Source organism: Haliaeetus leucocephalus, unplaced genomic scaffold (assembly GCF_000737465.1).
Source record: "Haliaeetus leucocephalus isolate CR32 unplaced genomic scaffold, Haliaeetus_leucocephalus-4.0 Scaffold1, whole genome shotgun sequence".
In the NCBI taxonomy this organism is placed as follows: Eukaryota; Metazoa; Chordata; class Aves; order Accipitriformes; family Accipitridae; genus Haliaeetus; species Haliaeetus leucocephalus.
Genome location: NW_010972437.1, coordinates 2,619,321 through 2,636,213, shown reverse-complemented (window position 1 = coordinate 2,636,213; position 16,893 = coordinate 2,619,321). Strand labels below are relative to the sequence as shown.

At 34.6% G+C, this 16,893-nt stretch overlaps 1 protein-coding gene across 1 annotated transcript in view; it reads left to right on the top strand.

The window, feature by feature from the left end:
• Positions 1-16,893, top strand: part of DNAH7 (dynein, axonemal, heavy chain 7) — a 116,712-nt gene that overhangs the window by 63,188 nt on the left and 36,631 nt on the right. The window contains exons 37-46 of the mRNA XM_010564048.1: positions 1,165-1,333; positions 3,911-4,037; positions 4,915-5,134; positions 6,297-7,169; positions 8,027-8,256; positions 9,344-9,674; positions 11,018-11,364; positions 12,652-12,832; positions 14,119-14,304; positions 16,575-16,738. Of these exons, the coding sequence (XP_010562350.1) occupies positions 1,165-1,333; positions 3,911-4,037; positions 4,915-5,134; positions 6,297-7,169; positions 8,027-8,256; positions 9,344-9,674; positions 11,018-11,364; positions 12,652-12,832; positions 14,119-14,304; positions 16,575-16,738 (2,828 nt within the window). The remainder of the gene's footprint in view (positions 1-1,164; positions 1,334-3,910; positions 4,038-4,914; positions 5,135-6,296; positions 7,170-8,026; positions 8,257-9,343; positions 9,675-11,017; positions 11,365-12,651; positions 12,833-14,118; positions 14,305-16,574; positions 16,739-16,893) is intronic.

Sequence of the window (16,893 nt, the reverse complement as noted above, 5' to 3'; positions counted from 1 at the left end):
ATATAAGGCACCCCCCCCCCCCCCCCTTTTTTTCTGCAGTGGGAAAATCCTTTTCTCCTCTGTCTAGAAGAGTTGCAATGAGACTGAAAATTGAAATCTAAGGAGTTTCCATTATCTTCTTTTTTTCAACCCAGATTAAGGAAAAATTTAGCTTTTAAGGAAAGTTTAAAAATTATGTTTAAAATGCAGTGATAGATGTGTATTATTTAATACTGGCATTTTTAGGATGCCTATAGACTTTTTGTATTTGCAGCCTTGTTTTTTTCTCATTTTCAGTATTTCCTAGCTATTATTTAATAAATGCTTATTGTCAAGAGCAAAATGTGTTAATGTTGGAAGTTCCTTAAGGAATTAGTATTTAAAAGTTACGGTCTTCCTCTGCCTCCCCCTCCAAGATATTCTTTTAAGATGTATTTTAGCCCAGTCTTAAAAATGTAAAGATATTTTGAAGGGATAAATTTTGTCTTGATCTGAATTAGTCAAGAACACTTCAAACCATTTCAGTATGTTGCCCAAACTTCAGTGCTAAAAAAGATACAAGGCCCATGATTTAATCTGTTTTTCTTTTGAACAAATTTCTACTCTGTATCAGTTAGAGAATGAGAAGAGAGGGGGATAAAATGCATAAATGTGTTTCTAGAACTTGCATCAGTTGCATTAAGTTAGTTGCATGAAGATGTTTCCCAATCAGCAGTGGCCTATACTTTAGGAACAGCAGTGCCAAGAAAGTTGTAATGTTTAATAGATTTAAAACCAGAACCATAGTCTCACTAAAGTTTGAGATTTTTGTGGATCTTCTTGACTCCATCTTTTTTTCCAAGAAAAGCCATGTAAGAAGCACAGTAAGGTTTAAAGAGCAACTATTAGTTTACCATCTTTCGTTAAACACAGTCAGAAATAAGAAGAGAAGTACAGTTTTTCTCCCCTCTGTAGGTATGTTTTGTAGTGGCTTTAGAGTGACACAGTTTTTTATTTTTATTTAACTCAGCAGCAACTCCATTAAGAGCTTAGGGCTGCTTTTCAAAAACACGTATTTATCGTGTATCACTCCCATCAATTTTAATGGGAGTGAATTGATGTGCAGTGTTTCCAGAATCAAGTAAAACAATGGCATATATTCAGTAAAAGAAATAAATGGAAAATCCTTTATGTTTTTCTTTTCAGGTTGTATTTGTAGATGATGTTAATATGCCAGCACGAGAGGTCTATGGTGCTCAACCACCTGTTGAATTACTACGGCAGTGGTTAGATCACTGGAATTGGTATGACCTTAAAGACTGCTCAATGATTAAACTTATAGATGTTCAGATTGTGTGTGCAATGGGACCACCAGGTAAGAGATATGTCTTACATTCTTTTTCCTGTTTGATTTCCAAAGGCTGAATGCTTATTGATGCATAGTTTTACAGTTTGGGTCTTTTAGGGATAGGACTCAGGGAAGCCTTTCCTTGCAGGAAACATGAACAGCAGTCATAGTAGAGTGGTTGAGGAGCAGCAGAGAGACTACACAAGCCTGCCAGGAAGAAATATTGCTTTTCAGGAAGACCAGAATGTATCTACAAAGTATTTATGAAATCCCTTTAGTCTAATGACACCCTCCATTGGCCTACAATTTTATTTTTCTTCAAAACTTTTCTAAATAGCACTAAGTGATGTTCTTAGGCAGATAAACCTGACTTTATTTGGCCAAAAAAAAAAAAAAAAAAGGCATATGATGCAAAGACATCATTGTATTTCTGATAGCCTGCATACACATTGACTACATGAGCTATTTAGTTTAAAAAATTGAGTCTGGCATATTTTATCAGTTAACATGAGGAATTAATGTTTCTTTGATGCTGTTGTGTTTGCTTTTAAGGAATCTATATGATCTATTTCCTTCACTACAGCAGGAATCATGTAACAATTTCTTTTCACAGAATTCTTCACAGCCCTGGCTGTAACATACCACCTAAAAAGTTTGTCATAGCTGGGCACATTTACAGTGTTTAATCAGGATATGATTGGTACTTTCCTTCCCTTTTCTGCTTCAGTTGCCCTGGACTTTCATCCTTTCTTTTGTAGAGTTGTAGAGTTGTTTACACACACAAACACACCAGTTCTTTGCTGATACAACTTTTGTGTTTGGGACAGTGATGAATGCCCATGGGATAGGGGTCCACTACTGCTTCACCTATCTGGTTTCCTAAAGAAGCAAAACTGCATCTTGGAATCATTTTAAATTAGAGACAGTGTTCATCCACAGTTCAAAGCACTTGATCTAAGTACCAGTCTGTGGAATAACTGAGCAGAAGGAAAACGTGAAAGAATTTTAAAATTTTACATCTTCATTTTTCCTAAAGCTTAAGTGAAGTCATGTCTTGTACTATGTTCTGGCATAACTTAATTGCACAGGTCCTTTTTTTTTTTTTTTTGTGTGTGTGGTTTTTTTTTTGTTTGGGTAGGTTTTTTTGGTGTTTTTGTTTGTTTGTTCGGTTTTTTTACATCAGAAATAGCCAAATCTTGGAGGTGCTTTTTCTGTAAAGCATCTCTTCATGCTACACTCCTGTTCCAGGGTGATAGTGTAGAAGTGACTTTCAACTGCTCTGAAATTGGGTCAAATTTTCCTTTCCCAGGAGAAGTTTACAGCTAATTTTGTTCCAGCGCTCTTCTGGTTGAATGGTGAAAAATGGACTGATCAAATGTACAAGTTATGGTCCTAATTATTTGTGTCAAATATCACAATTCAGCTTCAGGCTGAAGAATTTATTTTAGTATCCTTGTACAGGGAACTACTTCCAGAACTCATAAAATTATATTCTCCTTTCCAGCCTGTGTTTATTTTTCTTTCTTCTAATAAGAAATGAAAATCTGAAATCCATACATGTATATAGTGCTATTGAAGCAAATATAAAGCTATTTAAAGAACATTTAAAGGTATTTTGTTAAATCTAGGTTTAAAATTTATATTAGGAAAGGATTATCTTTTGGGTAAAATTCATATTTATATCCTAATGGCTTGTGTAATTTTGCCATCAATGCACACGTAAACTTCAAGAAGCATTGTAAACTACTGTGTCTGAGAGATGACCTTCATTGGGGTAGTAGGAAGTAGGATGAATAACTGCTTTATTTAGCATAAAATACTGAGATTTGTCAGCAGATACTAGTAATGCATACACAGCTAAATATAGACAATCACTAATTCTGCTTGCAGTCTCAGGTGGCTGAATGTGAGACAGTTCCAGGCCAGGAGTCTTTTAGTTTCATTAGTGCAGGGTCATGCCTGAGCTACAAAGTCACGTATGCTAATTTGGTTGCCCTTAGCTATGTTCCTGATGTTAGGGATGGTAGATTGCCCATTTTTAGCTACTTTTTTCTGATTTGCTGCTTTAGGAATGTTGAATGCACTGTGCAGCAGCTTAACCCTGAATTCCAAACAGAAGGAGCAAGTATCCAATAAATTTCTGGTTTACATCCTCTTATTTCCATATATAGCTTCATTGTCTAAATCACAATCCAGTCATAAAAACTACTAACTCTAGAACTCAGATAAAATTTAAATTGAATAAAGTATACAGCGTTACTTGTAGAGGCTTCTTTCATTGGGATGCTTTGAAAATCAAGAACATGGGTTTGGAGTTTATAATAAAAGTTTTCTTTTATAACAGAAGCCTAGTTAAAACAGTGTCAAATCTATCTATCTACACTTGGCTATTCAATCTGTATTTTACAGACTATTGTTTACAGGAGAACAGATTGACACTGAACTGCATGTTGCTTTCGTTAGGTTTATGACAAGGTGTGGTACTTTTCTATGTGAGTCTGCTAGCTGAATCAAAGATGAATATTAGAAAAAAATTGCTAGGCTTTTACTGTTTTATTTTAAATTTTGCTATTAGTTATAGTATTAATGCTTTCTAACATTTAGGTGGTGGTCGAAACCCAGTAACACCACGATTCTTGCGACACTTCAATACAGTTACTATTAATGAGTTTGATGATGAATCCATGTACACAATTTTTTCTAGAATCTTAGACTGGCATCTAACGGTATGGTAAGTGATCTCTATGTATTGTGAAAAATCAAGGTCAGTGTTTAAATTATGGTACTAGGAAGTCTCCAATGTATGTTTGTAGGACACTGCTCCTGAAAAGAATCATAATCTTTTGTATCCTGTGCCTTTTGAGTTATTCATTACTCCACAGAAGTAGGGCTCATCTTAAAATACTCCAATGGTAAAGTTCTTGTTGTGAAGTCTCTAACAGTTGTTTAGATTAGCTGAGGCTAATTCAGTTAGTTGAGATATTTCTGTCATACAGTATTTTGTGATGTATAATAAATAAGAATAGAATTTGGGTAGTTATTATTCAAAGAGTAGAACTGGAAACTGCTCTTAAATTTTTTGTGGTTTGAGAAAGCTTAGTCTTTCTTTGGCCTTTCATTACTGCATAATTTTTAATTCCATTATTAGGAATAGACTTCAACTTTCATTGTCTATCTATTCTGACAGCTAAGCCCCAAAAGATGCTCATATCCTGTTTCCAGACCAAGTTTGTTATTTGACAGCTTCTGACCCTTTGAGGGAGAGAGGTCCCAGAAGACAGCAAGGGCTATTTGAACTGACTTCCCTGTTGATGCTGTTAGTCATAAAAATGAGGGGGAAAAGGGTATAATTAGCTATCTAGCATAGCCAAATTTGTCAGCATGTTCCACAGTTACTAGATTTGATTTGGATAGTTAATCTGTTAATCCAGCAAGAGAACTAAGATTTGTAAAACTGCCTGTGAGGAAGTATAATCATAGAACTTAAAAATTGGTATGAACTTACAAGTAAATCAGTGTGCCTATACAATATTATTTATTAATTCACATGCTAGTATGATGGAATAATGAGAATCCTTCTGTTCTTACCACCTTTTATAACTTGTCAGTTATAGCTTTCCATCACAATATGTAGAACTTACTCCACAAATTATTAATGGAACCATGCGTATGTATAAAGAAGCTATGAGGAATCTGCTTCCTACCCCAGCCAAATCTCACTATTTGTTCAATCTCCGTGACTTTTCACGTGTAATTCAAGGTGTTTGCCTGTCAAGGCCTGAAACAACAGAGTCTGCAGGAATGATAAAACGTCTCTGGGTTCATGAGGTAAATCACTCAATACCAAGAAATGGTATTTATTATAAATAAGAAAAAGATGTGGATTTGTGTATTAATCTTTTTCTAATGCCATGTCCTATTGGCTAATAGCTGTGAATTGGTATCACACTCAGGAGAAAGGATTTTGTATACTGTGTGGGCAGAGGAAATTAGACTTTTTTCAAAGTATGAATCATATCTTAGTAGACAAGTTGATTGTTGATACCTTCACTTGATACCCCCAAAAAACCCCAATCAACAGTGAGAAGAACAGCAAGTAGTCCTGGGTCACTGGAAATTCTGAGTGATTTAATATTTAGTCCCTACTTTTTTTTTCTTTACTTCTGGACTGCCTTTAGAAGAAATTCTTGAGCTTACTGACTTCAGCAAATGCTTCCTGTCTTTCAGTCATAATAGGATAGACACACTGAAGGAGCTCGAGTGAAACATCCCTTTTAAAAACAAGAGGAAAAAGCCCCATGTAGGTGATATCTCCTCTTTGTTTTTTCCTGGTTTAAAAGAAAGCAAGGTCATTGATAGTTGTTGCTTTTTAAATATTTAGCTTTAGCTCATAGAATCAAATCAGCATAAAGTGACCATGGAAGGGATCTTTCATGATCATCTAGTCCATCGTCATTCCCCAAAGCAGGACCACATAAAGAAAGGAATGGTAACTTTTGAAGTGTTTTTTTCTAAAAATTTCTTACAATTCTCTGAAGATGAAGGATGTTCAGACTTCCAGGCAATCTATTCATGTTCACTATCTTTTTCATTTAAAACATTTTCTAATATCCAGCTGCAGTCATCTTTCTTGAAATAGAAACCCATAATTTGTCCTATCTAGCTGTAGTGGAAAGACCAACATGTTCCCTTCCTCTTTGCAGCAGCCTTTTATGCACTTATGTAATAATGTTTATAAATATATATATGTATATATGTGTGTATATGTATTTCTATATGAATTTTCAGTTTATTTCAGAAGTAATATTACTGGGCTCAACCGTTCAAATTAATTCTAAATATGTATTTTGGTTTTTTTCTATGCAGTGAGTTTAAGATAGTTTATATTTTGAGGCCTTTTTCAGAATTGCATTTGTTTTATCTTGCTTAAAAGAAGTATACATTCAAGAGCAGAAGCAACTATTAAAAGAATTACATTTTTATTATACAGGTTCTTAGAGTGTATTATGATCGCTTGGTGGATAATCCTGACCGGGCTTGGCTTGTTGGTTTTATCCAAGAAGTAGTGAAAAATGACTTACATGAAGACTTCCATGAACTTTTCCAGAATCTGGACTTCAACAATGACGGCAGAGTGGAAGAAGATGACTTACGTAGCTTAATGTTTTGTGATTTTCATGACCCTAAGAGAGAGGACACTAAATACAGGGAGATTAGTGATGTGGATCAATTGAGAATAGTTGTAGAGAGTCACCTTGAAGAGTTTAATAATGTGAGCAAAAAGCCAATGCAGCTTGTCTTGTTCCGATTTGCTATAGAACATATTTGTAGAATTTCCCGTATTCTGAAACAGCCTCGCAGCCATGCCCTCCTTGTTGGTGTTGGAGGTAGTGGTCGACAATCTCTTACTCGATTAGCAGCCCACATGGCTGAATACAACCTTTTTCAGGTTGAAATAACTAAAAGTTATGGTATCAATGAGTGGCATAAAGACTTAAAAGTCATACTAAGAAAATCTACTGAAGGGGAAATGCAGGGAGTTTTCTTGTTCACAGATACACAGATAAAAAAGGAATCATTCTTAGAAGACATTAACAACTTATTAAATGCAGGTGAAGTGCCAAACCTCTTTGCAGTAGATGAAAAACAAGAAATTTGTGAACAAATGCGTCAAGTAGATCGCCAACGGGACAAGACCAAACAGACAGATGGCAGTCCTATAGCTCTTTTTAACATGTTTGTTGATCGCTGTCGAAATCAGCTTCATATAGTACTGGCAATGAGTCCCATTGGAGATGCTTTCCGTAATCGTCTTCGTAAATTTCCAGCTCTTGTCAACTGCTGCACGCTAGACTGGTTTCAGGTAAACCCAAAACTTTTGCTGGCCTTGTTATTCTAACAGAAATGCAATAGAAACATGACTTCAACCCTTTTTGTAGCAAGTAATTCTCTTTGGTCAAGTTAGAAATGAAAAATACCTTGAATTTTCTTAGTGTCATGTTTAAAATTATTTATGCCATTAGAACTGTTCTGACTGTAATAAAGGCCAGTATAGGCTGAATGCAAAATCATCAAGAAACTAACTGTATGATTGTGGTATAAGAGTAGAACTGAATGAACATGGCACTGTAGACATTACAGATTTAAATATGTAGTGTTTTCTTCTATTACCCCGACTACCAGAATCTAGGGTGCCAAAAACATTTGAAACTGAAACACTTGTCAAAAATAGACATCTTTTGTTGCAGAACACCAGATCTTTCCCCACTACTCTGTGATGGAAATATATTCTATCTGACTGTTATGTGCAAAAGACCTTAGAATTTTTAAGATGTAGAATTTAATCATATAAAGAATTTGAGGAACTTAAATTTCATCAAGTTTTAAAATGTAGTACTCAAAGGTTATTTTGAAGAGGAAGAGCAGAGACAGTTACACACACGTATGGACGTACTGAAAATGCAAAGTTTTCCTTTCAGTAACAGTATTTCGATTGGGTGAAATGAGACAGTGGGCTTGAACTGAATCCCTAAGTAGTTTGGTTCTTTCCAGTTCTGTTATTGTACTATTTGATGATCTTTTCATCATGAAGTTACTTCTCTGTGCCTAGGACACTAAGTAACTTTATCTATGAAATGGGGTAAAGGTACTTTTTTGAAAAATGTTTTGAGATTTATGAGTGTGAAGTACTGAATAAGAGAAAGTATTCATTTGTTTTAGACATGGCCTGAAGATGCATTAGAAGCTGTTGCTTCTCGCTTCTTGGAAGACGTTGAAATGTCAGAAGAAACTCGAAGTGGGTGTATTGATATGTGTAAAAGCTTTCATACATCTACCATTGTTTTATCTGACTTCTACCATGCAGAGCTTCAAAGACACAACTATGTTACACCTACTTCATACTTGGAATTGATCTCCACTTTTAAAAGTCTACTTGAAAAGAAACGCACGTAAGGATTTACAATGTGACCTTTTCTAAAGGAACTCAAGTTCACCAAAATGTTATTTTCTATCTTTTATAGCTAATCTGAACAAAACAAGTGAATTGTTTTTAATTAATTTAAATTGACAGAATGATAGATGGATAAAATGTACTCTTAGGACACATACTTCCTTATTGTACAAAAGGTCTGGCTCGATGGTCTCAGAATATATTTGCAATAGACCACTTCTAACATCCCTGGTGATGTTGCTATATGTTGATTATATATATTATGTTACCAGAGTAATTAACGCAGCCTGCTTACTCTGTGGTTCTCTGGGGATCTAGGGAAGATGACATTTGGGAAACCAGCTTCCAAGTTGCTAGGAGTCATTGGCTAGCTAGTAGGGTTCAGCTGTGCTGTGCCTATGCAGAAAGGACACCTGTATGCATGTGCACATCTGTTCTATTCTCATGGCTGGTGAGGGAAAGTTCCTTTTTCTTTCCTCTCCTTCTCATTGATGTGACACTACCATAACACTAAAGACAGGTGCTTAATTTGATCAACAGGCTGTGTGAAACACTACCTGCAGTAAGAAATTCAAGGAATAAAAGAATACAGTTTTGAACGTAGTGATTCAATGCCTTTGGAATGTCTTGATTCTGACATTGTTGGCTGTCTCCAGAGCCATTCACATTCTTCTGCTAAAATGATTTTCCCCATTATATTAATCCTATTTCAACCTCACTTCAAGTAACAATCTTCATGAGTGTATCCACATCTCCTCCATCTCCTTTTCTTGTCTGTTACTACTGCGTCATCTTCATTTTGTAGCTCCTGTCAGCAAAGAGGCAGAAGCTTAACAATCACTTATTTACCTGTAAGTGATCACTTATTTATTTATATCCTAGTCTCTGAGTATGTATGATAGAATAGTTCAAGACTATGGCTTAAGTAATTCCTGCTATGTTTACTCTTTGTTAAACAGATCAAAGAAGATTGGCAGAGCATCTGATTATTCAGAGTAATGAGAAATTTGGGGAATGGATCCCAATGAATGAAGTGATCGAGTACTGATAAAATATCTTTGTAATAAAGTACTATTTATTTTCAGTAAGGTGATGAAAAAGAAAAGAAGATATGAAGTTGGCTTGGAGAAACTGAACTCTGCTGCATCCCAAGTAGCCTTGATGCAGTCTGAGCTGGAAGCTCTGCAACCTCAGTTACGGGAAGCTAGCAAGCAGGTTGATGAGATGATGGTCGTTATTCAAAAAGAATCTTTGGAAGTAGCCAAAACTGAAAAAGTTGTGAAAGCTGATGAAGCAGTGGCAAATGAGCAGGCTATGGCTGCAAAAGCCATCAAAGATGAATGTGATGCTGACTTAGCACAAGCCATGCCTTGTTTAGAAAGTGCTCTGGCTGCCCTTGATACTCTCACTGCGCAGGTATGGCTAACAATGTATATTTACAGACTGGAGAGGTATTCAGATATACAAAAGCATGGAATGTCTGCCTTTTCAGATTTTACATTACACTTACACAGTTTTATAATTCAGAAACTTCTTGAAATGACCGCCTCATTGACATTTCCTGGCTTTATTTACCTGCTCTTGTTTCCCTCTCCTTTTCTCTTCTGTGGTTGCAGAGGAACAGTAGTCCAGAGTTTCAAGGAAATTGTCTTTTTTTTTTAAATCCAGTCTTAACATTTGTCTGGTTTTTGTGGCACAAGTGAGCATTCCCAGAACTCAAAAGATACCTCTTTCTACCCAAATTGATTTAGACCTCAAAGAAACCATGGGCAAGCTCTCAAAATTTAACACTAATTGGTAAAACATGAGAATCTAGAAATCCTTTAATTTATTGGAGTATGTATTCTCTGAGAAAAGCTCCTGGAAAGAATATTTGAATTTCCATGCAGAGTTATTCTTTGGGAGGAGTAAGAGAGATTATTCTCCATAAATCTTTAGTTTACAAACCTCTTGCTTAATTAGTTGTATACATACATGTAGAAGTGTTTAATTCTTTTATATTATTATTCTATATTTAACTATGCAGTTAAAACTTTGCTTATTAATTTCCTGCTATTTCTTATAATGTCAGTGCTTCTTACCCAAATAGTTTTCTTCCTTTTAGCTGCCTCTTCCCTCATTCAGCTTACTCTTGGAGTTTAATAACTGACCAGAACACTAACTGATTTATTTTCTGTACTTGAAGAGCATAGAACTTTAGTTATGGGTTGAAGGCAGCTTTTACCTTGTTATCTTAAATCTACTAATTCACTGCTGATGTGATCCTGTAAGCTTGGAAGTATTGTGGTAGAGCCTGAACTGAAAGGTAGAGCATAATAATACTGGAATATTGGAACTCTTAACAGAGGTGCAATGCCCAGTACTAAATTAGGAGTAGAAAAAGTACAACTAAAAATAAATTACAGATAGGAATTTCCTGTCTCCTCTAAACTGATTGTTGACTAGATTTCAGATATTTTTGTTTAGATGTCAGCGTTAGCTTAACCTGCATAGTACCTTAAAGAAAGGACTAGAAAAAATGGAGAAAAAAGAAATAAAAATTTGCAAAAAGAAAATGAGATGTATATGTACGGGCTATCCAGGTTTGTGCTATAAACTTGAGATCATAGTGTATTTAAAATTATCAAGTATGAGAATAGCAAAGGTATATGGAAAAATATTATCTTGACATAAAAAGGGTTATTATTTTTATTGTAAAAGAAGAATTAATCCACCTATGTTCAGAGCTCTAAGGGTGTTTGTTTCATTATTATTTTAAGGATATTACAGTGGTTAAGTCCATGAAGAGTCCTCCTGCTGGTGTCAAGCTTGTAATGGAAGCTATATGCATCCTTAAAGGCATCAAAGCCGATAGGATTCCAGATCCAACAGGTTCTGGAAAAAAAATTGAGGATTTCTGGGGTCCTGCTAAGAGACTTCTGGGTGACATAAGATTTCTTCAGTCTCTTCATGTATATGACAAGGATAACATTCCCCCAGCTTACATGGCTATCATAAGAAAACAGTATCTTACAAATCCTGAGTTTGTACCAGACAAGATTCGAAATGCTTCCACGGCAGCAGAGGGTCTGTGCAAATGGGTCATAGCCATGGAATTTTATGATACGTAAGTATGTATAAAAATAAAAAAAAAAGGTTAAAATAAATTTGATTAAAGAGGTCAGTTTATTTTAACACCAAAAGAGATGTGAAATTACTTCTTACTAGTGGGAAACTTGTGCAAACAAGCAGTCATAAAGATTCATTCATGTAAGATACCTGATGTTAAGGTGTAGAGCCTGATTTTCAGTTCTGAATTTTTCTAAGGCAGCATGGGAGCAGCAATCTGTTCTGTTAGTGAATAAAGTTAACTTCCTTATAGCATGTTGCACAAAATAGAGGCATTACTGAAATGTCTTTGGAAGTCTGGTAGTCATATCAAGCCCAAAGGATATTTTTTGTTACACATTGTATTTGATGCACTGAAAAAGTGTGTGTATTTTTTACGATATTTCCTAATTTGAAACATCTGGCACTCACATTTAACAGTAAATCAGCACTGGGTGACTAAGGTCAACTTGCATTTTGAAAGTTGAGTCATGGTAGGTAGTGCATGCCTTCATTTGAGAGGATATTTTGTTACTTGACTAAAAGATTAGTAAATGCATACTTGGTTGAGTTCTCAGTTTGAGAATAACTATTAACAAGTATCAGTTAGAGAGAAAATTAACTAAAAAGGTAGACTTTAAAGGAGATCTGCAACTTACATCAGTATGAGAGGGGATTCATTAATTATGAGGCTAATAATTGTGAAATATTATTTCAGTTGAGCATAGGGACATCCTAGCGTATTTTCTTGCTTGTTGTTTTTGGAAAGATAAACAATATGTTTTCAGTTATATGTTATTTCCAATAGTCTCTTCACAAAAATATCTGTGTAAAAGATTGAAATCCTCAAAATTGGAAAATAGATCCTTGGATGTGAAAAGCTGTTAATTTTTTTCTTTTATTTTGTGTACGTACTTGGCTGTATGCATGTGTACAGTGTCTGTGAGTGTTACTTAATATATATGATTATTTTTGTGTTTCTAATGGCACAAATCCATAATGGATTCTAAATTGTGATCAAATGGGACACAGTTTGGAAGCATAACCCTTTTTGCTTTTAATTGTTACCTGTTATTACAGAAAAAATTGCAGAAACTGCATAAATCACGTCAGTATCAGCAGAAAAACAAGTGATTAAGTAAAAACCAATTGTCTTCAGATATCATCAAATTATGAAATGGAATATTGCATGAGCTACTGAGTTGCTGAGGTTTCCCTTCATCTTTCCTATGTTCATTTTTTAATAGGAACCCTGGAGTAAGGGTGTATCTTTTGGATGTTTAATTTATTCTTTAACTTTATTTAGAGTGACAAAAAATGTTGCACCCAAAAAGCTAAAGTTGAATCAGGCTGAAGGAAAATTAAAGATTGCTATGGATGGTCTAAGAAAGAAACAAGCAGACCTGAGGGAGGTTCAAGATAAATTGGCTGTACTCCAGCAGACGCTGGAATCCAAGAAACAGGAGAAGGCTGACTTGGAAAATCAGGTATATAATGCAAACAAAAGATGAACTATTGTTCTACTGATATCCAGAAAAGTTATTTAAAATTTGCTTCTTTGTCAAATGGTATTTTTCCTCTTAACTGCCAATATATTGAACAAGTCATACTTTTAGATAATCATCTTTTTATTTAGGGGTAATGGTTTTGAAGTTATAAATGGGCAAAACTTGGGGAATAAATGCTTTAAAGTAATAGAAAATGCAGATGTTATGAATTTACTAATTGATATCCCTCTCCTACATTCTCACTCATATCTGCTTTCTTGTGAGGAAATAAATTTTCAATTATTTGTACTAAGAGTTTGATTCATCTATTAACTTGTAAGTCAGTACGTTTAAAGTTTTGAAAGTTTGTTTATGCATTCAGTGCTAATGCAATTTTGAGAATGTTTTTGGTAAACTATGTTCCTGACTCTTAAATAGCTGGTATGTGTGCAGAAATAGGCAATGTTTAGAAGATGGAATTTTTTTTAAGATTTGGAGTACCTCATCTTGAGCTTTTTTTTTACCAAAACAGTATTGGAATTTGAAATGGAGTCTTAATTCTTGTCTGTAGTTGAAGTCAGCTCTTTGCGTGTTTCTTCTGCTTCCTGATATGGTTTGGAAGTAGATGGATAAACTACACAAGTGGTTTGTTACTGTGGTGTAAATTGGCTGCTATGGTTACCAGAAGAGAGAGAGGATTGTAACAGCAGCAAGAGTTGGCATCATTTTCCTCCTATATCCCATGGCCGAAATGTGTCTCTACTAGATAGTAAAGAATTCTAACAGCTGGGTTAAATTCCTGTTAAATCATTTTTTTTGTTAGATTATAAACATGCCTGGAAAGATGGCGTAGTTAAAAACTGACACCAGAAATGCAGATTATGTATTCATAAGGATGTGTTTTTTGCAGAAAAGGACGTACCTACTTTCATGAGACGGTGATCTCTTTAAGGTGTTTTTGCTTCTCTTATGACATGTAGATCATTTCCTTGACTATTAATATTTTCCATATCACATACAGAGCTATTTTGAATGGCATGTTTTATACTGGTGGTCTTCCTTTATTTAGATAACAATGTAAATGAATAGACTTTACTGTGCTGGTACTGAGATTGTTTTTGTTCTTTAAACATTTCCATTATAATGAGAAGGTGTTTTCTTTCTATTTGATGAAATTACTTAAGAAAATATCTGCACAGGAAAATAATCCTTGAATTGCTTTTATTATTTGTAAAATGTCTTTAAAGTGATCATGTAATATAATCAGCAATTTTTTTTATTCTGAGGTTGACTTATGCAGCAAAAAACTACAGCGAGCAGAACAATTGATCGGTGGCCTTGGGGGTGAGAAAACTCGCTGGCATGAGACTGCTTTGGAGCTGGGAAGGCAGTACATCAATTTGACCGGAGATATACTTATTTCATCGGGAATTGTAGCTTACCTAGGAGCCTTTACATCCAGCTACAGACAAGTAATACATACAGTGATTTTTGTCCTCGTGTTTTATAATAATCTAAATTTTATTAATTTTTCTTCTAAAATAAAGTTTATATTTTTTAATTATTGTCCTGGTTTCAGCTGGGATAGAGTTAATTGCCTTCCTAGTAGGTGGTACAATGCTATGTTTTTGAGTTAGGTATGAGAAGAATGTTGATAACTGATGTTTTCAGTTGTTGCTAAGTAATGTTTTAATAGAATTCATAAGTGAAACTCAAACTGAAACTGTATTGTAGGATTTTGAGTTTTGTTTATAGGACACTCTGGGGAAGTTCTGCCTTTGTTCTACTGTATAGTACTTACTGCTGTGTAAAGCATGGAGTCCTTTGGTTCCTTTTCTTTAAAGCAATTGCTAGTAGCTTTATACCTCATGGCTCTGGTTATTCCTATTCCATTCAATGGCAAAATTCTCTGTAACTTCAAAGAAAACAGAATTGGCTTCTATTTCAGCAGCAGCACAATTAAGCAAGTTCTGAAAGTGGAGTAATTCTGTATGAAAAGAGACAAAAGATACAGTAGCTCAATGACATAGCAGATTTGTGCCTGTAACTCTTAGTGAAATAAATGGAAATTCTGAATACAAAAAGACTTTGACATGGAAGCTGATTTTAGATATAACAAATTTTGGATGTCAGAATTACCCTGACTTTGAAAGTTTTTGAACACCAAATCCTGCAAGTGAATTCAGCCAAAGAAATTATCATCAATTTCTTTTGAAAATCAGGTCCAGGGTATCAAAAATTGCTAAAAATTAAGTGAGGAAAGAAAATAAAAATCCTTGTACCTCATTTGAACATAGAATTTGGATATAATCCTTATTTCTACTCTCCCTCAACGTACTTCCTTTGTCCATTTTTCTTTAGAAAATATTGTACTGTTCTTTCAATTATTTTCTTCACAATGTCCATGTTGTGATGTTACTATTTTAAAACTTTATATAATAAGAGTTTACGGTGTGAGTTTTTATAGTGTGAATAAATAGTCAGCACTTTTTACAATTCCAAATTACATAATTTTGAGCGAGTGTTCTCTTTTATGCTTATAACCTGCATTGTGTATAACGGTGTGTCTGGGTAGGTAGGAGTACCTTTGGTGAAACATCTTAAGAGGTGCTGAACTGTATTCCAGGCATGTGTAGATACAGGTGCAGATGATATGCATAAAAGGCAGAGACATCTGCATGATTATTCACTAAAATTGAATACATAGTGGTTTCAGCTGAAAAGTTTAGTGTAATTTCATTCTCTCTGACTGCACAGTTTCTTTCTTTGTGCAACAGCAGGTATGGATTCCTGCTTACTTATTCTTACTCTCATGATTGTGCAGACATGTTAGGTAGGTATCTCTCAGAAATTGTTGGACAGCATAATCACTTTTGTGCAGCTCTTCATTTCGTCTGCTGCTATGTTTTGTTTTGTTTTTTCTCCCCTGCAGTTTTCATAAGAGAAAAAGTTAAGGTATCTTTTGGAATATCAACTTTGTTTTACGCAAATTGATGAATCCTTCATTCACCATCTCTGTGCATGCCTCTAGCCCTTAGACCATTTTCTTTAACACTGTATTTCTGAGTTTTGTTGCTTGAGGCTTTGCCAGCTAGTTTTTATTTTAGAATACTACAGCACATTTCTTTGACCTTGTACATAGCTTTCATACAAGATTGTACCTTTCACAGGAACATGCTATTTCTATACATTTTCTTTCTTTAGAAGCGTTCTTCCTAGTGGAATATGCTTTTTGATTTACATATTTGAAGGTGTATGTCTTCGTTATTACGCACCATGCAAACATGTATAGTTTACACAACTGTAGTGAGTTAGATGATATAGAGAGTGAAAAGCAATTCTAAATGATTGTTGTTAAGTTTGGTTAAGTCCTGAGAAGTGCTCATTATATGTGTCCTGAGAGTTAAATAATGAAGATTTTAAATTTTTTTTAGTTAGAATATGTGCATTTGTTCTACACTCATTTTATAGTATAGAAGACTACTGCTGAAATGGTAAACAAAATCATACCAAGGCTCTGACCAAATAAACTTGTATTTCGTATACGGAAATCACATACAAAGGCATTTTTAGAGACATTTTTAGACATTTTGTAGAGAAGGATGAGTTTCTATTTGTAGATATAGTGATCTTGTATGTGGCAACTGTTACGGGAAATGGGTTGAAAAATATGGGGTTTACTAGTTTGAAAATTTTATGAATAGTCAGAACTTCAGTTAATATTTGTTTTCGTCTTATCTAGATGCAAACTAAAGAGTGGGCATTGCTATGTAAAACAAAAGACATTCCTTGTTCTGATGATTTTTCCTTAACAAATACCCTGGGAGAACCAGTGGAGATCAGAGCTTGGAATATTGCTGGACTACCTTCTGACACGTTTTCTATTGATAATGGCATCATTATCTCGTAAGTAAAAAAAAAAAAAAGGAAAATGACAACGAATAATTTTCATTAAATAGCTTCTTACAACATAGTTTTCAGTTATTATTTTTATAGACACTTTTCTACTGTATATCTGGTTTAACAACCAGCATTATACAATGACTGTAGTGTTTAAATTT